Raw genomic sequence first — 24780 nt, 5'->3', positions numbered from 1 at the left:
TCTATAACTGTACCTCATGGTGTTTCACTAATAAAAAAATTTTTTAAAAAAAAGTGGAGCTTGGGGCTGGAGCGATAGCACAGCGGGTAGGGCATTTACCTTGCACGCAGCCGACCCGGGTTTGATTTCCAGCATCCCATATGGTCCCCCACTACTGCCAGGAGAAATTGCTGAGTGCAAAGCCAGGAGTAACTCCTGTGCATCGTCGGATGTGATCCAAAAAAAACCAAAAATAAATAAATAAATAAAAGTGGAACTTTGGGGACTGTAGAGGAGGTGGAGGGACTAAGGCACTTTTCTTGTATCACACAGACCAGTTTGAATCCCCAGCACCATTTTGGTCTCCTGAGCACTGTCAGGAATTACTCCTGAACACAGAACCAAGAGTAGCCCCCGATCACCACAAGGCGTGGCTCAAAAATCCCCACAATAAGGCCCTAGTGATTCACTATTAGAGCCAAGTGACGTACATAGGCGAGTGTGCCTTTTCTCTTCTTCTATATAGTCTATAATAAATCATAAAATTGATTTTAAAAGGCTCTTGAATAGGTTAAGTCCCAGTCTGTTCAGTATCTAATTTGTTTGTTTGTTTGAGTATCTAGTTTTGTCTTTTTATTTTGTATTTAGTTTTGAATCAGCCCAAGTCAGTAAAACTCTAAACCTTTGTTATTCAATGAAAGTTTCTGTACTTATGAAAATATGCCCCATCTGTGAAAGTAGCATGGTCATCACCAGCTAAATGTGGCTGTTAGGAATTTGAATCTGGCTCTTATTAGTGAGGAACTTAACTTAACGGAAAGTAAATGAGTGTTTGTTTCAATTGCCACCTATGCTAGCAGAAGGTAGTGGATGCTACAGCAGCAGTTTTCTGATCTGGGAAATGAAAGTAGTAATCCCTCTGACTAACAGAAGAAATATCATGTAATCTTTGTGTTATTCATATAGCACTGTGGCTGCATAATAGAACTGTTCTCGCAGGGGTTGGAGCCATAGTACAGGGGTTAGGGTATTTGCCTTAAAATCCACTGACCCGAGAGGGTATGGTGCCGCCAGCAGGTCAATCTGAACCTGTAAGGCAAGTGCATCAGCAGCCTGATGGCGCCTTCAGACTTCCAGATACCCAAAATTGCTGCTGTGCCTTGGCCAGACCCCAAAAACTTGGGGCAAAGTTTACCAAGAAAGTAAACGACCAAAAGTTAGGTATGTGGGAAACACACCCACAAACCACCTCCGGCTCAGCTGTATAACTGGAGGCAAGGCCTCTTTGGTTCCTGATGGAACTGCATAATGGCCATGATCCCAGAGACTCAGAAACAAATCTCGAAGCCCAGTGGCTTTTGGCAGAAATGCGTCCGGTCCCTGCAGTAGGTTACCGGTGCTGGGCCAACCCAGGTGGGAATAGGTTTCGTGCCTTGGCCTGTGCCACCATCCTCCAGAGGCTGGACAGTCAGGTTTGGGCCCCCAGTGACAAGACATGCAGGGCCTCACAGGATGGGGATGGAGCCAGTCCTGTCCTCCCCACCCCAACGAGACCCCAAATCATCGCCCACAAACGGCCTCTCTGGCTCCTGATCAAACTGCTTAACGGCCCTGATCCCAGAGACTCAGAAACAAATCTCGAAACCCAGCAGCTTTTGGCAGAAATGTGTTCAGACCACGCAGTAGGTTACTGTCGCTGGGCCACCCCAGGGGGGGAAAGGGTGTTGTCCCTCCGCCTGCTTCCCCCTTGGCGGCTCAGTGGCCATCATCCTCCAGAGGCCATTGGACAGTCAGGCCTGGGCCCGCAGTGACAAGACATTTTGGGCCTCAAGGGATGGGGATGGAACCGAGCCTGTCCTCCCCACCCCAACGAGACCCCAAATCATCGCCCACAAACGGCCTCTCTGGCTCCTGATCAAGCTGCTTAACGGCCCTGATCCCAGAGACTCAGAAACAAATCTCGAAACCCAGTAGCTTTTGACAGAAATGTGTCCGGACCACGCAGTAGGTTACTGTCGCCGGGCCACCCCAGCGGGGAAAGGGTGTTGTCCCTCCGCCTGCTTCCCCTGGCGGCTCGTTGGCCGTTGTTCTCCAGAGGCCATTGGACAGTCAGGTCTGGGCTCGCAGTGATGAGACATTTTGGGCCTCACGGGATGAGGGTGGAGCCGGGCCTGTCCTCCCCACCCCAACGAGACCCCAAGTCATTGCTCACAAACGGCATTTCTGGCTCCTGATAAGCTGCTTAACGGCCATGATCCCAGAGACTCAGGAGCAAATCTCGGAGACCAGCAGTTTTGGCAGAAATCCCTCCAGATTTAAGTGTTAAAATTTAAGAATTTCAAAATCACGTGGCTCTACTGCAACCACACGACATCATATGTTATTCATAACCAGCAGTAGAATACAAATTGTCTACTGTTACCTTTTCAGCAGATGAGTATTGGGGTAAAATCTCAAATAATAATGGTGGGTCTGGTGTCGAAATATCGAATGTGATCAAAGTAGAGAGAGAGAGTAATGTGGAAATCATCTGCTCCACAGGTAGGGGGAGGGTACGGGATGGGGGTATACTGGGGTTTTTGCTGGTGGAGAATGGGCACTGGTGAAGGTTCATTGTATGACCGAGACTTAGACCCAAAGCTTTGTAACTGCTCTCACAGTGATTCAATAAATAAAATTATAAAAAAATGGGGAAAAAAGTAAGGTGGAGTTCATGCACAATTCAATCAGCTAATCAGTGACTGAATAAATAGCAGCACTCCTACATAGCACTGTAGCACTGTCCTCTCGATGTTCATCAGTTTGCTCGAGCGGACCCAGTTACGTCTCCATCGTGAGACTTCTTGTTACTGTGTTTGGCATATTGAATACATCATGGGTAGCTTGCCAGGCTTTGTCGTGCGGGCGAGATACTCTTGGTAGCTTGCCAGGCTCTCCAAGAGGGGCGGAGGAATCAAACCCAGCTCTGCCGGGCTGGCCATGTGCAAGGCAAACGCCCTACTGCAGATTGGTTGTACAAAATAGAAAAATCGAAAACAGAGAGAAATGACCAAACAGCATGGTACTTACTACCACGGAAAGTCAGACCAATGGAACAAAGCTGCAGTCAGACACCCAGACACCTAAGTAACTCCTGACATCTGATTTGCCAAATGTCCAATACAGGAGGAAGGAACTTTCAGAGCTACTGAAAGTTTTTTACTCCTACATAAAAAAAATAATAATAATCAGCTGACCTGGGTTCGATCCCTGGCATCCCATATAGTCCCCTGAACACAGCCAGGAGTGATTCCTGAGTGTAGAGCCAGGAGTAAGTAACCCCTGAGCACTGCCAGGTGTGACCCAAAAAGCAATAAATAGATAAATAAATGTTCTCTGAGTTTTTACTATTAACGTGTGTGTGTGTGTGTGTGTGTGTGTGTGTGTGTGTGTGTGTGTGTGTGTGGAGGGTTTTGTTTTTGTTTTTGTTTTTTTTTTGCATATGAGTTATGGTATACAGACCACACCCATGATGCACCGGAGCTGTTCCTGGGGTTTCTCTGCTTAGTCTTGAAGGGACTATTGCATGCCAGAGCTCAAAGCCTGGGCACCCCACATATAAAGTTTGTTTGAGCTGTTCCAGCCTCTCTCTGTCTTGTTTTCAGCATCTTATGCTGACAATCATCCTCAGTGAGTGCACTTCTGCCAGAGAGAGCATCTAAAGAGCAAAGTGCCTGCCTTACGTGCGGCAGCCCTGGTTCCCTGGTCGGCACTACATACGGTCTTCCGGCCGCCACCAGGGAAAGCACCTCTGAGCACAGAGACTGAGTTAGACCTGAGCTCTGCCAGGTATGCCATCCCCCGACTCAAAAATGTGAACATGCTTCTTAAATTGTCTTGAATTTAACAAAAATTAACGCTTTCCTAGTAAAAAGAACATCCATCTTAAAAAAAAAAAACTGTGCCATCCAGGAGCCAGAAATATCACACAAGGGTTGGCACTGCATGTGGTTCTTCCTCGAGCATCATCGGGAATGATCCCAGAGCATGAGCCAGGAGTGAGCCCTGAACACCTCCAGGTGTGGTCCACACACCCCCTGGAAAAAATAACTATGCAAATTATAGCGATATCTGCTCCAAAACTGGGTTCAATCCCCAGCACAGCCAGAAGCAACCCCCCCCCCCCGCCCCAGCACTAAGCCTGGGGAGGCTCGAGTCTTTTAAAGCTATTTTATAAAATTATTGCATGATATTGTAATGCAATAGTACTTTTCTGCAGTTTGGTTAATCGTTCTCAGCTGCTGAAAGAAGCTGCCAAAGAGAATCATGTGTATAAATGTATTCTTAGCAGGTAATGGAAGAGAGGAGAGACCTCTTTTTTTCCCTCCTTCGCGAGCTGAGCTCGAGTATTATGATCCAGGAAGTTAGGGCGCTTTGTCAGGGACCTGCTTTCAGACAGCAGGTGAAACGCGCCATAAACATGGATTTCTGAGTAATAATTAACAACAAATTAAACAATTATGGAGGTAATATACCATTTACGATGGCTGTGCTTGTAAGATTTGTTTTGTGCTTGCTTTACAAGTCACCATAGAAGCCTTGTATTTTTAAAGGGACATTTCGCCCATGGAATAGAATATGTCTTTTGGAGTCTAACCTCCCATAAGTAATTGCACGCATCCTAAAAGAATCAAGAAGAATAATCACATGGTGTAATGGAGACCCACATGTGGGAAGTGGTCTCCCTTCTAGTCTAAGAGATACAAGAGGACCAGGGATGCGATTCAAGTGATAGGACATAGTCCTGGTGAGTGATAGTACACAGTCCTGGCATGCGTGAGGCTGTGGATTTGGTCCCTGGCACTGACGCTTGTATTTATAGCAAAGGCCAAGACTGAGAAAACACGTAGCTGAGTCTAGTCAGTGGAATTTCTGCTGCTTGTGATAAAGCTCTGTCTTACAGATAGCGCCGAGTTGCCTTATAGAGCAGCTTAGCCAGTTACTCTCTTTTTAACCTCCCAAGCAGTGCTCCGGTAGACCACAGGCCACAGAATATAAGGATACGGTGTGGTCTCCAGGCTTTCAGGGCTGCATCCAGTGTTGCTCAGGTGACCAAGTGGGGCTCGAGTGGCAATTCGACCCACAGGACCCACAGGCATGTCTCTCATGGCGCCTGGCCACTGAGCTCTCTCCCTGGTCCACACCCACCTTTTACTGGATGCAACAAGCTTTTTTTTTTCTTTCAATATTAGGTATTCACTTTATGCAGGCAGTCAACTAGAAGGTGTTTCTAGGAATTTGTTTAGGTAAATCCCTTCATTTGCATCCCCATGCCATTTCAGTTACACTACATTTTGTTTGCTTGTCCTGTTAGTATTTGAGAGTGTGTAATTGGATGTGAATGTGTGCATTGTATGTGTGTGTGTGTGTGTGTGTGTGTGTGTGCGCGCGCGCGCATGCTCTAAACATTAGTACATATCTGCTCCTTGACAAATTTTAAACCTATTTACTGGCTCTGTTAATTTTGAAAAGTATTTGTCTTCAAGTGATTTTAACGAAAGGTAGATTAGAATTCTTGGAGTTACATAAACTTCTGTATTTGGGCCATACTTCTTTGGTTTTGCTTTGGTTTGGTGCCACACCCAGTAACGCTCAGGGCTTACTCTTGGCTCTGTACTCAGGAATCACTCCTGGCGGTGCTCAGGAGACCTTGTAGGATGCCAGGGATCGACCTGAGACGGCGGCAGACAAGCAAGTGCCCTGCCTGCTGTACTCCCTCTCCGGCCCCATTTTTGGTCTTGCTCTGAGGGGTGGGGAGGGGACTCAGTTTCCTTTTTATCATTTGGTCTCCTCAGATGCGTGGCTCGCCACAATCTCTGCGCCTAACTCCAAAAGTCTATTTGTTTTTCTGCTGAGCACTTACCTTTACTGGCATTTAATTACTGTTTTCCTCCGATGCCTGTTTTTCATCTAAATTAGTAACACTGTAGAGCATTTATAGAGAGTTTCATGTGTTCGATGTTTTATATAATCATTCATTAGATAATTCCCGTATCCCTTTGACATGCCTGAGTATTATTTTCCCGTTTTCCAGATGTGCAGGCTCAGGCTCAGTGGGGTGGTCTGCATGGGGGCTTTGAAGAAGGCAGAGTGCAGTGGAACAGTTGCAGATGACTGTCAGTCAGGGTCGTGACCAGACTTCCAGGGGCTCAGAGGGTGATGAGAACTCACTGATGCCCTCGGGTGCTGGGAAGGAGGAGGAATGGGGCCTTTTTCTTCCAAATCCTTCAAATTGCCAGTTCTTTCGAAGCACCTACTACTGTCCCTTGATTTTTTTTTTTTGTAAAGCATTTTTTTTTTGTAAAGCATTTTAACCTAATTGATTTTAAGTTGATGACTTTACACTGTTTTGGGGTATGTGTGAGGGGAAAGTGGGGAGGGGTTTTGGGTTTTGGGTTTTTGTTTTTAATGCATAATGTAAGGCATATTGTGGAATCATCACAGTTGGCTGAGCCTGTGCTCTGGGGAGCCACAGGTTCGATCCCTGGTGCCACATGAACCTCCCCAGCACATAGCCAGGGGTAGCCCCTGAGTACCCCCGAGTGTGACCCAAATATCAAGAAAGATAGGAAGGCAGGGAGGAGAGAGAGAAAAGAGAGGGAGGGAAAGAATTCTTACCAAATAGGCCATTGTTTAAATAGATTCACTGTTCTGATACTATGGACAATAAACTTCTCTTTTATTCAAACAATTTTATTTGTAATTTTTTCCCCTTTCTATCAGTTAAATAGATACTAGCATGTGCCTTTTTTTTAACTTGCTGTTTTCTGTTTGTTTGTTTCCCAGCAATTTAAATAAAGAAAAGTCAGCTTTACTCCAAATGAAGAATCAGATGTCATTAGATTTAGAACAACTTCTAAACCACCGTGAGGTACTTTTAAATATTTCTCCTGATTTTCTTACCCCTATGAGCTTCCTGTTGCATTAAGATTACTGGCCGCTGGCACTGGAGAGACAGCATGGGTACGTGACTTGCACAGTCAGCGGCTTTCCTGGAGGTCTCCTGCCAGTCTCGGCGCCCCATCCTCAGGCCTTTGCGTTAAACCAACGGTGTACTCACGCAGAGCCTCCAAGCACCACTTGGGAACCTCCCCCTGAAAAAAATATTACCAGATCCCAGTTATCCATGATTATTAGTAACTTTTGACATTTGCATCTCAACGATAATCTACATAATCTATTTAACTATATACTATATAAATTATATAAACTATAATCTATCAACTATAATCTAGTCCTTTCTGCGCAGCACGTGATATACTGTATTTTTATGAATTAATTTGAAACTAATTTGAAATTAATTTTAATTAATTTGAAATTCAGAAGAAAATTTTGCTTTCTTTACTCTTGAATGTCTGTTCTTATTAGCTCCTCCTGCCACGTTCATGCCATTAGACTTCCACGTCCTTTACTATTGAGTTGCCCCAGTGGGGTTCAGGTGACTCTCCAGCCCTGGGAGTTGAGCCCAGGCCTCCCAGATACAAAGCATGAGTCTGTTGAACTCTCCAGCACCCTGATAATTTCTTTAGTACATCTCTGTCTCCTAATAATTACTTTTAAACTGCAGAAACCTGATTTATTCAGTATGCGCATTTTCAAAGATGTTCTTAAAATTAAATCTCTAAGAGATAGTACCTAATATATCATTAAATCCATCAGCTACTTTTTTTTAATATATAATAAAATAAAACTGCGTAAGTATTTTTCAGAATTGTGGTAATTATACTAGACTCTGAAAAGTGTACAAGCAAGTTTTTATATCTTATACATCGACCACGATCACGACCATCCTGTTGTTCATTGATTGCCTCGAGCAGGCCCCAGTAATGTCTCCTTCGTCCTAGCCCTGAGATTTTTTAAAAAGTGCCATATTCAAGGCTCTTTTAGGGTTAGGAGAACGAGACCCATCATTGTAACTGGTATTTGGCATATTGGGTACGCCACGGGGAGTTTGCCAGACTCTGCCATGTGGGCAGGTTACATTCGGTAGCCTGCCAGTTTGTCCAAAGTAGGAATGAGCATCCTCCACCCAGATCCTCCATCTTCCAGTAGGCAGGGGTCACACCCACCAACTGGCCCCCTGGCGCCGTGTAATCCCATCAACGGCCAAGACCCAGAGACTATAAAACACAGCTCCCGGAAGCACACAGCCGCATTCGCGGCCACGTGACATCTTATTATCTCATTCCTACATCTTATACATCATATCTGAATAAGTACATTATTTATGTTCCAAATGAAAATGAATAGTATTAGTGGCTTGATAATTAAGTAGTTCTAGGAAAAAATATATTATTTAAACATGAAAATTATTAGCAATATGAAACTACTTACATAAATTGTCTACCAACTGCTGCATTATATGAAATTCACCTGGATGCATATCTAATTAATTAGTTGTCAGTTGGGGCTGGAGTGATGGTACAGAGGGTAGACATTTAACTCTCACATGACTGACCCAGGTTCAATCCTAACATCTCATATGGTCCCTCGAGCACCACCAGGAGTAATTCCTGAGTGCAGAGCCAGGAGTAACTTCCCAAGTGTGACCCAAAAAGCCAAAAAAAGAAAATAAAATTGTCTGTTAATTTTTACATATTTAATAATACCTTCATTTTGCCCTTTAATAACCCAACATTGTGACTTTTATTAATACCAAGCAGCTAAAGGAGGGGAACTTTTTCCCCTTTTCACACAAAGGTAAAAAACGTGTGTGAAAAAGGAAAAATTTTCGGCCCTGGGTTTGATCCCTGATGCCACTGACTCCCCACACCACCACACATAGCTATTTATCATTTTCTAAGAGAGTTCTATATCAGTTTGTATATTGTGTGCAGATGCAAGAGCAAGCAGCTTCCACAGTCAAAGATTAGTCCATGAACCAGGGAAATGCGTTCTCTGTCCCCTTGAACAATTAACCAATAAGATAGTCTGCAGATTAATTTCTTCTGTTTGTGACTCTGAGGTCTAAGTGCTCAAAATAGCCAATAGATAAAAGTTGGGTAAGGACAACTGATAAGTGTTATATTTTTTAAGTGAAACTCAAGGCTGAGACTAGGGTGAGCCCCACGAAGCCCCTCAGATGCAGAACGTTGGAGGTTCTCACGCACTGAGGGTCCCGGGTGCCCATGGTGGGCATGCTCGAGCTTGCCTCACCCATCAGGACCCTGGAAAAATTCTGAGTCATCACTGCAGTCAGCTGAGTTTTCTCTGGTCACACTGGTACTTCATAAGGAAGCCAAACGAACATTTCAAAACTCGTTATTGGGCAGTGTCACTTGGTTCTGGTGCGACAGTATATGGTCGTGTAATCTGACATGAAATTGCCGGCTCAGTTGTGTTCAATAAGCAGGAAGGAAGCCAGGAGCAAGGCAGTGGCTGCCAGGCCTGAGGGGCAAGCCAGAGCCCTGGGTTTGATCCCTGATACCACTGACTCCCCCACACCACCATGCTCAGATGCAATCCAAAACAAAACAGCGGGTAGGGCGTTTGCCTTGCCCGGAGCCAACCCAGATTCAATTCCCAGCATCCTATATGGTCCCCTGAGCACCTCCAGGAGTATTCTTGAGTGCAAAGCCAGAAATAACCCCTGTGCATCATTGGGTGTGACCCAGAAAGGGGGGGGGGGGGGGGAAGAAGAAGAAAAAAGAGAAAAAAGAAAGCCAGTGAGATCGTTTTTTGGTTGACAATTGGCATGGCCACTGGCTTCTTTCTGTACGTTTCTCTATGTTTGTAGACAGACAGCATTAATTCAACATGATTAGCTTATAAGTAACTTCTCTCAGCACCAGAGCCATAGTATGGCGGGTAGGGGGTTTGCCTTGCACATGGCAGGCCTGGTTCAAGCCCTGCACCCCATATGGTCCCCGAAGCTTCCAGGAGTGATCTCTGAGTGCAGAACCAGGAATAAGCCCCAAGCACTGTCAGTGTGGCTTCCCCCACCTCCACCCCCCCCCAAAAAGAGAAAAGTTTTAAAAATAAATAACTTCTCTTAGCAGTTAAGTTGTGAGATGAAGGTTTCTAGAAATGAGATCAGTCTTGCCGTCATATTCAGTATATTTTCAGCATTTAAATGTTAAAAAGGGGTGTTGTATATTTGGAAATATGAGTGATGTGTTTATTTTCTTTTTTTAATTTTTGTTATTTTATAAGTTACTTCACAATATTTGATTACATTCAATATTCAAATACCAGTCCCACCACAATTACACCTTCCCTCCACCAAATTTGGAATGTTTCCATCCCAAGCCCCAAGCCCTGTTCCAAACACAAACGAAAGAATATATTCTGTATTGTTTGTTATGAAGAACTGCTTAACACACATACAAAAAAGTGTTCATATGGAAAACAGTGTGAAGATTGTTCTAGTTTGGCAGGAGCCATTAAAACATTCTATAGGATATCACTAACATGTTATTAAGGTTTGGGTAATATGAGCTTTGGTATATATGTCTGAAAATATGTACATATGCATTATATATATATATATATTTCCCTCTGTGATTTGTTTCCTCTTGTCTGAACCCCATCAAATATGGTATAGTACTTATGGAAAATGGGTAGGGAGTGTCTTATGATGTGTCCAGGAATATGTTCACTCATATGTGAAGCTCGGCCTCATGTGGAAAGTGGCCTGGAGTGTGGCGGCAGTTGGGTTGTGGAGGTCGGCTGCTGAGGCTGGGTCTGTGGGGGCAGGGAGGGCTCTCACCCGCCCCCCTTTGGGGCACCCCGAGTGAAAACAGCCTGGCGCAGAGTCCAGTGGCATGGTTATGGGGGCCTCATTTTATGCTCCCTTCCGGGAGAGGTGCTTTTTATTTCCAACTTTATAATATGATATTTTGGGCAAGAGAGATAGCACAAGGGCTGATGAAGATGCAGATTTGAATTTAATTTTTGGTACTGCATGGTTTCCTGAGCACTGCTGAGTCGCCCTAAAACAAACAAGCCAATTAAGATCTATTAATCCATTAGTAAAATGCATTAAAATGTGAATCAAGGGACCAGAGAGATAGTACAGTAGGTAAGGCACTTGTTTTGTAGGCAGCTGACCTGGGTTCATCCCTATCACCCCATATGATCCCCCAGGTACTGCCAGGAGTGATTTCTGCATGCAGAACCAGGAGTAAGCCCTGAGCACAGCCAAGTATAGGCCAATTTTTTTAATCAATTAATAAAATGCGAAGAGAGGTGAGATGGAGAATAAGAGCATTTTTCAGATTGCTTTTTCAGAGTACATGGCTAAAGATAATAGGTTAATGTAATAATGTAATGTAACAAATACTAACTAAAGGATGTAATCATCATCAGTTGAATTGAGATCTCATACCTCCCCACATCCCTCCAATCTAAATTCCCCATGTTCCATCCATAACTATATTCAGTGAAACTTTCTGAAAGCGTAGTGGAGGGGTGAAGGACAATTATCTCTCCTTCCAAAATTCTCTCCATGAGGCACAATTTAATGCCATGTTCTCTGCCTCTACAGAATCTCAAAACGAAATCTTGGACTGGGAATATGTTTCAGTGATAGAGGACCCAGGTACACGAGGTGCTGTGTTCAGTGCCCTGAAATACACCCCCCAAATTGGTATCATCTCTCTGTTTCCCTATGCTATTATTTAAGGCATTATTATCTGTGCTCTGCTAAGTACTTCCTCAATTTATACTACATACTTTAGACTCCACGTAGATACCATTATTCCAACTTTCACTGGGCTGAGGATGTGACTCAGTGGCAGAGCACATGCCAAGCCCATGCGACACTGGATTTGACCCCCAGCACTATCCTCTAGCTTCCCCCAAAAGATTTCATTTTAATCCTACCTTACAGCTAGCAAAATACAGGGATCACTCCTGTGCTCTGTGCTCGGGGATCACTCCTGTGCTCTGTGCTCGGGGATCACTCCTGTGCTCTGTGCTCGGGGATCACTCCTGTGCTCTGTGCTCGGGGATCACTCCTGTGCTCTGTGCTCGGGGATCACTCCTGTGCTCTGTGCTCGGGGATCACTCTGTGCTCTGTGCTCAAGGATCACTCCCGGGCTCTGTACTCGAGAATCACTCCTGGAGGTGCTTGGGGGCTCATATCTGGTGCCAGGGATGGAACTGGGGTCATACCACGTACATGGCAAGCACTTTCCCCTCTGCACCATCTCTCTGGCCCCTAAAGCTTTTTTTGTTTTTAATGAAAAAGCATCTGATCTTTCTCCTTCCTGCCATTTAGACCCAAAAATATTCTCATGGTGAATTATTCCTTGTACTGGTTCCAGGAAAAATGTTGCCACTTTCTTTCTTTCTTCTTTCTTTCTTTCTTTCTTTCTTTCTTTCTGTCAGAAAATGAAAACTATGTTGTTTAATGAGTTTCTTATTTATCTTAGTTGCCAGAAAACTCTGAATTTTCTGAATAACTTATCCAGGTTTTAGAATCACTCTCACTTTTTTTTTCACTCTTGGTGAATTATTCCTTATACTGGTTCCAGGAAAAATGTTGCCTCCTTCTTTCTTTCTTTCTTTCTTTCTGTCAGAAAATGAAAACTGTGTTGTTTAATGAGTTTCTTATTTATCTTAGTTGCCAGAAAACTCCGAATTTTCTGAATAACTTATCCAGGTTTTATAATCACTCTCATTTTTTTTTCACTCTTGGTGCTTCAGAATGACTTTTTCTTTTTCCTTCAAGTGCATTATAATTTTTTAACACTTAAATGTCTTATACTAAGACAATCTCTTAAACATAAAACAAGAAATATGTAAACTTCAAATATTTTTTTAAATAAAGGTAAAGGAAAGAGCCTCTGAAAATATCTCACTCTTAGTTAACATTAGCAAGTCCTCAGATTAAAAATTCCATGTGGAGATAAGAGAGTGACTGAGAATGACTTTTTTCTTGGTGAACATTCCTCCCAGGAGACTTCTTTGTCAGTGGCTTTTTTTTCCTTCTTACCCACTCATGTTTACCTTAGAAAAATAAGATTTGCCGGTCACCTTTAGTAAGCCTAATTCTCCCTTTCTTTGTACAGTTTCTCATGTATGCTCAGATCATAAGCTCTCAAGAGGAGGGCAGATATCTTCCACTTCACTTCTTCCTTGAGTGCACAGCGGATGCTCTGCTGATGAGCCTCATGCCCAGTCCCAGACAAGAATCTTTCATGAACTAAATGTCCGATAGGAAACTGTGTATACTTTTAAGAAGCTGATGCTAGGTCATTTTCTAATTCTTTTTGTATTTGTACAAAGGGTGGTGATAAGAACTCAATTGGGGTAGCATTATCAGCAAGTGATAGTGGTGTCTTGAACTGAACTGGTGAATATGGTCACTTGATCACTTGACTTCCCGTTAATCCTCGATTTGCTCAAGCAGGTGCCAAAAACATCTCCATTCATTCCTGCGGCGTGCTAGTGTAGCCCAATGGCGTCTGCTCGTTCTAGGAGCACGAAGAGCCTCAAACCGATCCTTCAGGGTCTTGACAAAGAAGTCTGACCATTGTGTAGCTTTTGACATTCAATGGAATCCAGTTGGTAACAACTCTAGTCCATAGGTCATCTCCAAATCTCATTACATGCCCAGCCCATCTGATTTTCAGTGCCTTGGCAAACAAGACAGCGTCCCTGATTCTTGACCATCGATGAAGGTTGGAACTCCAGATTCTTTCTCTCATTTGAGTGAAATGTGATACTCTAAGCATAGCTCTTTCGATTCCTCTTTGGGAGACCCGAAAAGAGTTCTCATCCTGTTTTCGTAGGGCCCAGGTCTCTGAGGCATATGTTAATGCAGAAAGAACAGTGGGATCGGATCGAAGAGATGTGCCCAGAGCCAGAGGTTCTTTGTCCTCTTAGCTATTTCTTCAACGCTCTTGAAGGGATTCCAAGCTGCTCTCTTCCTCCTGCGCAACTCAGGTGCCAGGTCATTCGTCATGGTGACTTCTCGACCTAGGTACACATAACTGTTGCATTCGGAGATGGTCATTCCGTTGAGAGCGAATGAAACATAAGGAACGAGACCGTTTCTCATAAACATTGTCTTCATGGATTCAGCTGGAGTCCGACCTTTCTACACTCATGGTCGAAGTCGGCCAGCATTTGTGCCACTTGGCTAATATTTGGTCTTATTAGAACGATGTCATCAGCAAAGCAGAGGTGGTGTAGTTGCCGATCGTCTAACTGCACACCCATTCCTTCCCATTCCAGTCATCGCTTGATGTTCTCGAGGGTGGCACTGAAGAGTTTCAGTGAAATGGTATCACCCTGCTGAACCTCTCTCTTGACATCGATGATCACTTCTTTGTAGAATGGTGAGATCCTGGTAGTGAATCCGTAATACAGCTCACAGAGGATCCTGATGTATCGGGTTTGAATGCCCTGCTTGGCTAGTGCTTCGATGACCGCTTCCATCTCAACAGAATCAAAGGCCTTCTTTAAACCAATGAACGTTAGACAAAGTGACATCTTGAACTCCCAAGAAACCTTAGTGAGCTTGGTTATCATGTGGATATGGTTGATCATGCTGAATCCTTTGTGGAGCCCGGCTTGCTCGCAAGGTTGTCCTTCATCTAGTGTTCTGCCAAAACTATTCAGGATTTTTTTTAATATAACTATATATATATATATATATATATACATATATGTGTGTGTGTGTGTGTGTGTGTGTATTGTCCTCCCGTCGTTCATCGATTTGTTCGAGCGGGCCTAGTAACATCTGCATTGGAGACTTTGTTGTTACTGTGTTTGGCATATCGAATACATCACGGGTAGCTTGCCAGGCTCTGCCGTGCGGGCAAGATACTCTCGGTAGCTTGCCGGGCTCTCCGAGAGGGGTGGAGGAATCGAACTCGGGTCGGCCATGTTGGCTGCGTGCAAGGCAAACGCCCTACCACTGTGCTATCGCTCCAGCCTATATATATATATATATATATATATATATATATAAAGTAAAGGCCCTCCAGTTGATCATCAATTTGCTCAATCGGGCCCAGTAACGTCTCCATTGGAGACTTTGTTGGTACTGTGTTTGGCATATCGAATACGTCGCGGGGAGCTTGCCAGGCTCTGCCGTGCGGGCAGGATACTCTCGGTAGCTTGCCGGGCTCTCCAAGAGGGGCGGAGGAATCGAACTCGGGTCGACCATGTTGGCTGCGTGCAAGGCAAACGCCCTACCGCTGTGCTATCGCTCCAGTGTGTATATATATATATATACATATATATATATATGTGTGTGTGTGTGTGTATATATACACACACATATATATACATACATATATATACTTTTGCTTTTTGGGTCACACCCAGCAATGTTCAGGAGTTACTCCTGGTTCTGCACTACTCAGGAATTACTCCTGGTGGTACTTGGGCAGGGATTGAACCTGAATTGACTGTGTGCAAGGCAACACCCTACCCTCTGTACTATCGCTCTGGACCCAGACCTGTATTTTTATTGAATTTTGGGCCACACTTGGGGTGTACAGGAGCCAAGCCCGATGCTACTTGGGGGGAATCAGAACCTGTGTGGCTAGAGCTAATGCTTTACTATCCCTCCAGCCTCAGAACCTGTATATATGTATGTGTGTATACATATATATTAAATTTAGTTTTTAGGCCACACTGGGCTGTGCTCAGAGGTTACCTTTGCTCAGGGATCACTCCTGACAGTCCTAGAGGGATCATATGTGGTACCAGGGATCAAACGAGGCACCTGCCATGTGTAAAGCCAGAGCCTTAACCCATGTACTATTTCCCAGTCCCCCAATTTTTAAAAATAGCTTTACATTTAGTCAATTTTCGTTAAACACCATACTCACCAATACTCATCAATGCACTGCTCGGCTCTTCACATGCTACCTGTCTGAATGCAAGGTTCCATCCCAATGGAAAACCAGCAGGACCGTACTAATGTTCAAGAAGGGAGACATCCACGACATTGGCAACTATCACCCGATCTGCCTATTGTCTGTCATCTGCAACCTGTTCACTCGAGTCATCCTGAATAGAATTGGCAGAACACTAGATGAAGGACAACCTTGCAAGCAAGCCGGGCTCCACAAAGGATTCAGCATGATCAACCATATCCACATGATAACCAAGCTCACTAAGGTTTCTTGGGAGTTCAAGATGTCACTTTGTCTAACGTTCATTGGTTTAAAGAAGGCCTTTGATTCTGTTGAGATGGAAGCGGTCATCGAAGCACTAGCCAAGCAGGGCATTCAAACCCGATACATCAGGATCCTCTGTGAGCTGTATTACGGATTCACTACCAGGATCTCACCATTCTACAAAGAAGTGATCATCGATGTCAAGAGAGAGGTTCAGCAGGGTGATACCATTTCACTGAAACTCTTCAGTGCCACCCTCGAGAACATCAAGCGATGACTGGAATGGGAAGGAATGGGTGTGCAGTTAGACGATCGGCAACTACACCACCTCTGCTTTGCTGATGACATCGTTCTAATAAGACCAAATATTAGCCAAGTGGCACAAATGCTGGCCGACTTCGACCATGAGTGTAGAAAGGTCGGACTCCAGCTGAATCCATGAAGACAATGTTTATGAGAAACGGTCTCGTTCCTTATGTTTCATTCGCTCTCAACGGAATGACCATCTCCGAATGCAACAGTTATGTGTACCTAGGTCGAGAAGTCACCATGACGAATGACCTGGCACCTGAGTTGCGCAGGAGGAAGAGAGCGGCTTGGAATCCCTTCAAGAGCTTCGAAGAAATAGCTAAGCGGACAAAGAACCTCTGGCTCCGGGCACATCTCTTTGATCCCACTGTTCTTTCTGCATTAACATATGCCTCAGAGACCTGGGCCCTACGAAAACAGGATGAGAACTCTATTCAGGTCTCTCAAAGAGGAAATGAAAGATCTATGCTTTGAGTATCACATTTAACTCAAATGAGAGAAGGAATCCAGAGTTCCAACCTCCATCAATGGTCAAGAATCAAGGACGCTGTCTCCTTTGCCAAGGCATCGAAAATCAGATGGGCTGGACACGTAATGAGATTTAGAGACAACTGCTGGACTAGAGTTGTTACCGACTGGATTCCACGGGACGTCAAAAACCATGTGGCCTCCCAGCTACAAAATGGTCAGAATTCTTCGTCAAGACCCTGAAGGATCGGTTTGAGGCGCTTCGTGTTCCTAGAACGAGCAGACGCCATTGAGCTACACTAGCACATGGCAGGAATGAATGGAGATGTTTCTGGCACCCGCTCAAGCAAATCGATGAGTAATGGGATGTCAAGTGATCAAGTGATCAAAAAGAAAACTGATCATGGCTAATAGAGCTTGTTATGAACTAGTGAAAGTTCTGAATATTTTTGGATAGTTCTGGCGCTATACTCAGTTAAGAACTGATCTGGATATAGAACTCTCAGTCACCGCATAAGGTTGAAGCTTTATGGTACAGGAGATAGCACATTTGCCTTGCATGTGGGTTCTGTCTTTGGCACCCACATGGTACTTCAAGCCTGCCACCACTGAATGTAGGGCCAGGAGTAAACCCTGAGCACCATCGGGTGTGCCTCCCTCAAAAAGATACGAGGATGTTTTACATGAAAATCTAAATTATTTAGTTAAACTCTATAGATTGAGACCAGAAAAAGAACTAAGACAGGATTCCAGAAGAATACCGGCATTTAAGAGATGAACAGAGGAAATAGTTCCAAGTAGAGTGAAGAGATGCTGGAGAGATGGCAGGGCATCAGTACAAAAGCAGGCAGTGAGCCCCAGAGAGCACCTTAAAAATGGAGAGAATTCTCAGCAGGAGCATGGATCAGAAGATGAGAAAGAAGCAAGGATCATTTTGTTTAAACCAGAGGCAAAAGCGCTTTCAGTGGAGCTCAGAGGCAGATTACAATGAACTAACTAATGAGGAGTTGAAAGTAGGGCCTATAGAAGGGGGTTAAGAGAGTTGAATGGTGAATATGGGATCAGAGGGAGAGCATGATATCAAGTTGTTTTGTTTTGTTTTATTTTGTTTTCCCCCAAAGATGGAGATTATTCAGTGTTGATGGAAAGCAGGCAAAGAGGTGTTTGGAAAGAACAGAGACGATCATCAGTTGAGCAAAAATGTTCGAAAAGATGGAGCACCTTTTCCAATTTTGGAGAAAAATAAATAAAAAGCGTGTTAAGATAAAATTAGAGCATTGCAAGCCATAATACCCAAAAGTAGAGAGAGAGTATGGGGAATATTCCCCATATTGTCTGCCATGGAGGCAGGGGGAGGGTGGGAAAAGGGAGGTATACCAGGGATATTGGTGGTGGGGAATGTGCACTGGTGGAGGGATGGGTGTTTGATCATTGTGTGACTGTAACCCAAACATGAAACTTGTAACTATCTCACAGTGATTCGATAAAATTATAAAAAAAAAAAAAGAAGAAAGATAAAATTAGAGTTTTCAGATTTGTTGATAGAGAGAAAGGACATTCCCATCTAATGGCCGTTTCCTGATAATGAGATGGGATAAGATCAGCGTTTGGAGAAAAATAGAATTGGGCAAGCCAGAGCAGTAGTACAGTGGGTAGAGCACTTGCCTTGCACACGGCTCGCCCAGTTTCAATCCATGACACCCCATATGGTCTCCCCAGCCCAGCCCATCAGGACTGATCCCTGAGCACAGAGCCAGGAGTAAGCCCTGAGTACAGCTCAGTGTGGCAAAAAAAAATAAAATAAAATTAGAGTATTTGAAAGAACTGCATCATGATCAGTGTACATTACAGAAAGATAAAATAATTGCCAAATTGAAATATCATATATTTATAGTAGTTTTCTCTAGCAACGCCGCATGTACAGCAGAAATAGCCAGCTGCATTGATTCAGAATGGCGTTCTATTTTCTACCATGTGTGCGTATAGACATATGAGCTCTCATTATATTTGAAGGCTGGAATTGTCTGTATTTTTTATACCACCTACATCTTGAAATAATAAGAGGGCCAAAGTGCATACAGCTAGTGTTCTCATGTATGAGTAAAGGTGCTTTATACGTTTCAGGATTGAATGAAGATTGAAATAATCCGGTAACATCCCTAGTATGTCATAGGAACTCAGGGAATAGTTCCTTTCCCTCTTTTCCTTCCTTTCCAAGAGTCAGTTAAAATACTCTGTTTCTTGAAGCCCTCCCTCACTCAACAAATAAAAACTTTAACTTTTTGTTTACTCCTTTCCCTGGCTTCGTATTTCTTGGGCGGAGGGTGAGGTGGTGGTTAGGACCACGCCCAGCAGTGCTCAGGATTTACTCCTGGGTCTGTGCTCAGGGTATATGCGGGACCGTATAGGGTGCCCGAGATCGAACCTGGGGCAACCATGTGCAAGGCAAGTGCCCTACACACTATGCTGTCTCTCCAGCCCCCTGACTTGGTATTGCTTTTGGTTGCTTGTTTGGGACCACACTCAGGATTGTTGCTTAGGAGCCACTCCTGGCTCAGTGCTCAGTGGGGAGACCATGTGGCATCAGCATTCAAACACGGGCCCCCTTATGCACAGCATGGGCTCAGTCCATGAGCTTTCTCTGCAACCCACTCCGAACTTTGAAAACGTTTCTGTTAACGTTTCTGTTCCCTTATGGAACTAAACATCAGCCTTGCCCAGTGCAGTCCGTGTCTAGATCTTTGTACATTAGCCTTTAGCACCGTGGTTAGTCTACAAGTATTCACTTGAATGTTTATATAACCGATTGTGATTTGTTCCAGTCTTCGATATTAATCACACTAGAAGCCACCCGAGGAGAGTCCAGCAGGGCCAGAGAGGCGGCTTAGCAGGCTGGCTCTGCGTGCACGAGGACAGGTTCTACTCCCGGAACCATATGATTATCCATTATCCATGCAGTTCCAAGCACCAATCTCAGAGTATTCCCCAAATTCCAGGTTAAAGAAACTTTGGGGGGGCCAGAGCAGTAGTACAGCAGGCAGAGCACTTGCCTTGCATGCAGCTGACCCGGGTTCGATCACTTCTTTTAAAATTTATTTTCCAATTTCTTTTTATTGAATCACCATGAGATACAAAGCTTTCATGATTGAGTTTCAGTCTTTCAATGATTGAACACCCATCCCTCCACCTGTGTGCATTTTCCACCAACAATGTCCCCTGTATCCCTCCTGCCACCCCCACTCCATCCTACCCTCTGCCTCCATGGCAGACACCTTCCTTATTACTCTCCCTCCTCTTTGGGGCATCATGGTTTGCAGGACAGATCCTGAGAGTCCATCGTGTTTGATCAGATGTGTCCTTTCAGCACAAATCGCCTCTCCCGAGCGATCCCTCCAACCCTTGAGTTAGTGATCCCTTTTCTATCCAAGCCATCTTTTCCCCCAGAAAATGAGGAAGGCTTCCAAACCGTGGAGTAACCCTCCTGGCCTTTGTCTCCACTGTCCTTGGATGTTAGTCTCATATTATGTTATTTTATATTCCACAAATGAGTGCAGTCATTCTTTGTCTGTCCCTCTCTTTCTGATTCATTCCACTTAGCATGATGCTCTCCATGTCCATCCACTTATATGCAAATTTCATGACTTCATCTTTCCTAAGAGCTGCATAGTATTCCATTATGTAGATGTGCTAAAGTTTCTTATGGGTCACAGCCGGCAATGCTCAGCAGTTACTCCTGGCTCTGCACTCAGGAACCACTTCTCGGGAACCATGTGACTCTGGGGATTTAACCTGGGCCACCTGCAGGGAAAGGATATGCTCCAACCATGTGAGTTATCTCTTCTGCCCAATGTATATTTTGATTGCAGGGTTGGGCGGGGGCTGGCTATTCCCAGCTATCCTCGGAGCTAATTCCTGGCTCAGTTCTCAGGGAACATTCCTGACAGATTTGGGGGACTGTATGCAGTGTTGGCAATCGAACCCAGATTGGCTACATGCAAGGCAAATACTTGACCCACTGTACTATCTCCCCAGTGTTATTTTTAAAAGGGCCCACCCTGAGCACTTCTCGGGAGACCCCGAAATGAGCATGGGCCAGAGAGATAGATCAGTGGGCTCAATGCATCCTTTGCATGGGGAAAATTCAGCCCTGAGCACCATAAGGTCTTCTGATGACCACCAGGAGCACTCCAGGCACAGAGCTGCAAGTGGCTTCTGAGTACCCCCAGATGTGACCCGAAAATGAAAAAAGAATCCTCAACATGATAGCGGAAGCCACAGCAACCATTATGAGTAACAGGCCTCTTGGAATGATAAATAATTAAAACATTTAAGACATTTTTGCTGGGCTGGAGCGATAGCACAGTGGGTAGGGCATTTGCCTTGCATGAGGCCGACCTGGCCGGCCCAGGTTCGATTCCTCCGCCCCTCTCGGAGAGCTCGGCAAGCTACCGAGAGTATCTCGCCCACACGGCAAAGCCTGGCAAGCTCCCCGTGATGTATTCATATGCCAAACACAATAACAACAAGTCTCACAATGGAGACGTTACTGGGCCCGCTTGAGCAAATCAATGAACAGCGGGAGGGCAGTGACAGTGAAGACATTTTTGCTAAAATCTGTAATATGTTCCGCTCTTTCACTCAGTGCTTCTGCCAATAATGTCACTCAGGACCAGTTAGTATTTAACCAGAGTTGGCCAACCATCCCCTACTAGGAGTCTAGAAGGGGCAAGGCCCCATGCTTGTCTGAACGTTGGAATAATTCCCATTATCCCAGATAACTTGCTTCTTATTGCAGTGTATGTCACGGAACAAAAGAAAACAGGCCCTGCAGTAAGCCAGGTTTCTTAAAAGTGAAGTCACAGTCTAATTATCATTCTTTTATGGTATGTTTGTGTTCCAGGATCCGAACTTGTATGTTCTTTGTGACTTCTCGGAAAGTTTCAGGGATATTTCAGCATCACAAGTGCCCCTTAGGCAATCCACTTCATAAAAGGTTCAAACAAATTACATATTTCTATATGTGTGTCACTCTGTTTGGTTCGTACTTAGCTGTTTGGAAATTTTCTTAAGAATACCTTTTTACATGTTTTTATCGTACACCTATGTAGTTAAATTTTATAGTCAGCATGACTAAAAAGAAAGCACTGTGTAAGTTAATCTTTCTTTAAATAAAGATGTAATTATTTCTGAGATTCATGCATTTCTAATCATAGTGATTTTCTTCCAGGTAAAATTTGTTTTTGATTTGCCGTAAAAACCTAAAGCATATATACCATACTTGTTATCCTTCATCTGTTAATGATTTAGAGTATTTTTTAGGACCATAGAGATAGTACAGCAGGTAGCGCAATTCCCTTCCTCATGTTCAATGCAAGTTTAATCTCCAGCACCCAGTGTGGTTCTCTGAGCACCACCAGAAGTGATCCCAGAGCACAGAGCCAGGAATAAGCCCTGAGCACTGCTGGGTGTGGCACCCCCCAAAAAAAATTAATTAAAAATCTTTAGAATATTTTTTTCTACCTAAAATTGTGTAAACTTAAATCAGAGGAAATTTGGGGGGTAAAGTATTGAAAAAAATTACTTATAAGTCAGAGTGATGGTACAGGGAGTAAGGCATTTGCCTTGTACATGGCAGATTGTGGTTTGATCCCCACCACTCCATTGGGTCCCCTGAGCACTGTCAGGAATGATCCCTGGGCATAGAGCCAGGAGTAGACTTGAGCAAAGCAAAGTCAGGTATGACAAAAACAAACAGGCAAAAGGCATCCTTGCAGGGTTTGCGGATATGACTGAACTCTAGATACTGTGTGAGCCAAAACACTGAGATCTCAGGGGCTGAACCATGAGACCATCACCAGCTGACTGAGCATTCCCAGCAGTGGCCTCTGCCCCCACTCTCAGCATCACTGGCCTGCCAGTTAAAATTTAAAAAAAAAATACTCTGAATATTGGATTTACGTCTACGTATTTTTTCCATTGTTTTGTTTGGGTCTTTTGGAGGTAGGCTGTGGGTAAGAGCTGGCAGTGCCCAGAGCTGTGCTCTGGGGTCACTCCTGGTGCTGCTCTGCGAGGCATGTGATGCCAGGGATCAAACCTAGGTCCCCTGCAAGCAAAGCATGCACTCAGCCGATGAGCTGTCACTCAACCTCTATGCGTACCTCTAAAGTGACACCTTAGGACCACAGCGATAGTGCAGTATGGAGTGCTGGCCTTGCCTGGGTCAGACCCTGGTTCAATTCCCAGCAGCACATTTGTACCCTGAGCATTGGCAGAGTGATCCCTGAGTGCTGAGCCCGCCAGGTTGGTGGATTTCCACCCCCACCCACCCCCCCAAAAATATTTCTTTAAAGAAAGCTATCTGAATTTCTGTGGGGAAGCCCATACCTAATTGGGGCTGGAGCGATAGTACGGGGGTTATGGCACTTGGTTGACCTGGACCTGGGTTAGTTTCAAGGTACCACATTCAGTTCCCAGAGCACCACTGGAAGTGATGCCTGAGCACAGAGTCAGGAGTCAGCCCTCTTTACAGACAGGTGTGGTGAAGGTGAGAGAGACAGACAGACAGAATATATCACTTGTATAACAGTAATAGTATCTTGAATTTGTATTGACATCTCATCGGAGTGGCATGTAACCTGACTACTGCCGTGTTTTAAAATTACTTTCACTAACCAACACTTTAATATTATTCCATGGGCCAAGTTTTAGTTTGTTTGTTTGTTTTTAATTTCAATGAAAGTATCATGATTTACAGTAGTATTTCCATTACTATTTTATGCTTTCAGTACTGCTAACCACACCCACCACCAGAGCGTCAGTATCCATCCCCCTGGCCCCAAGCCCCATCTTTCTCCCAGGGTCCTTTCTTCCCTCCCCTTCCATCCCTCAGTTCTCAAGTCTATTGGCAATTTCTCAGGGTTTGTTTCCACTGGGCACAGACTCACCCTTGTTTTGTCTCTTTACTCCTGCATACGAATGAAATCATCCATCCATCCCATAGCTGAGTAGTATTCCATTGTGCACATATACCAGTCTTTATCCATTCATCTGCTGGGTACTGGGGTTGTTTGCAAATCCAGGCTATTGTAAATGAATAGCACTGCATTCAACTTAGATGTACGTGTATCCTTACATAATCATTGGTTTGTGTTCTCAGGGTGAAATTGTTGGATCATATCGCAGCTTTGTCTTGGTCTTTTGAGAAGATTGCTTTTTCATAGAGACTGAACAAGATGGCACTCTGAACCAAAGGGTTGCAGACAGAGAGGGCGCCTTTCCACAGCTCTGCAGGCACTGATTGTTTCCAGACATTTTGATAAAAGCCCTTTTCACTGGTGTGAGGTGACAGCTCACTGTCATTTTGATTTACATTTCCCTGATCCTCAGTGAAGTTGAACATGTCTTCATATGCCTATTGACCATCTGTCTGAGGAAGTATCTGTTCAATTTCCACTCCCCAGTTTTTGTTGGGTTTTTTTTTTTATCTTGTTGAAGTTTTTGAGTGCTTTATATATCTTAGATATGTGCCCTTTATCTGATGTGCACTGTGAGGTACCAGAATGATAGTACAGCAGGTACGGCATTTGCCTTGCACACTGCTGACTGGGGTTGGATCCCTGGTACCCCATATGGTCCTCTGAGCACTGCCAGAAGTGATTCTTAAATGCAGAGCCAAGAGAAACCCCTGACCATCACCAGGCATGGTCACCAAAACAAATAAACAAAAAATGTGTATTACATGAATATTTCCTCCCATTCACTAGGGGACTTTTGATCTTAGTCATTTCTTGGGGTGGGAGGGGCAGGACTGGGACTGGGAGCCACCCCTGATAGTACTCAGGGGCTTTTGCTGGCACTGTGGTTAGGAGTGAGCCCAGGCAGGGCTCAGGAGACCGTGTGGAACGGC

General features: G+C 44.4%; 1 protein-coding gene across 1 annotated transcript in view; it reads left to right on the top strand.

Moving 5' to 3' along the window:
• PIBF1 (progesterone immunomodulatory binding factor 1) overlaps positions 1 to 24780 on the top strand; it is a 195526-nt gene that overhangs the window by 147468 nt on the left and 23278 nt on the right. The window contains exon 16 of the mRNA XM_056109817.1: positions 6805 to 6889. Coding sequence (XP_055965792.1) covers positions 6805 to 6889 — 85 coding nt within the window. The remainder of the gene's footprint in view (positions 1 to 6804; positions 6890 to 24780) is intronic.

The sequence above is a fragment of the Sorex fumeus genome, unplaced genomic scaffold, assembly GCF_029834395.1.
Source record: "Sorex fumeus unplaced genomic scaffold, SorFum_2.1 ptg000008l, whole genome shotgun sequence".
Lineage (NCBI taxonomy): Eukaryota > Metazoa > Chordata > Mammalia > Eulipotyphla > Soricidae > Sorex > Sorex fumeus.
The sequence above is the reverse complement of the archived record's forward strand: the minus strand, read 5'-3'. Positions and strand labels throughout refer to the sequence as shown.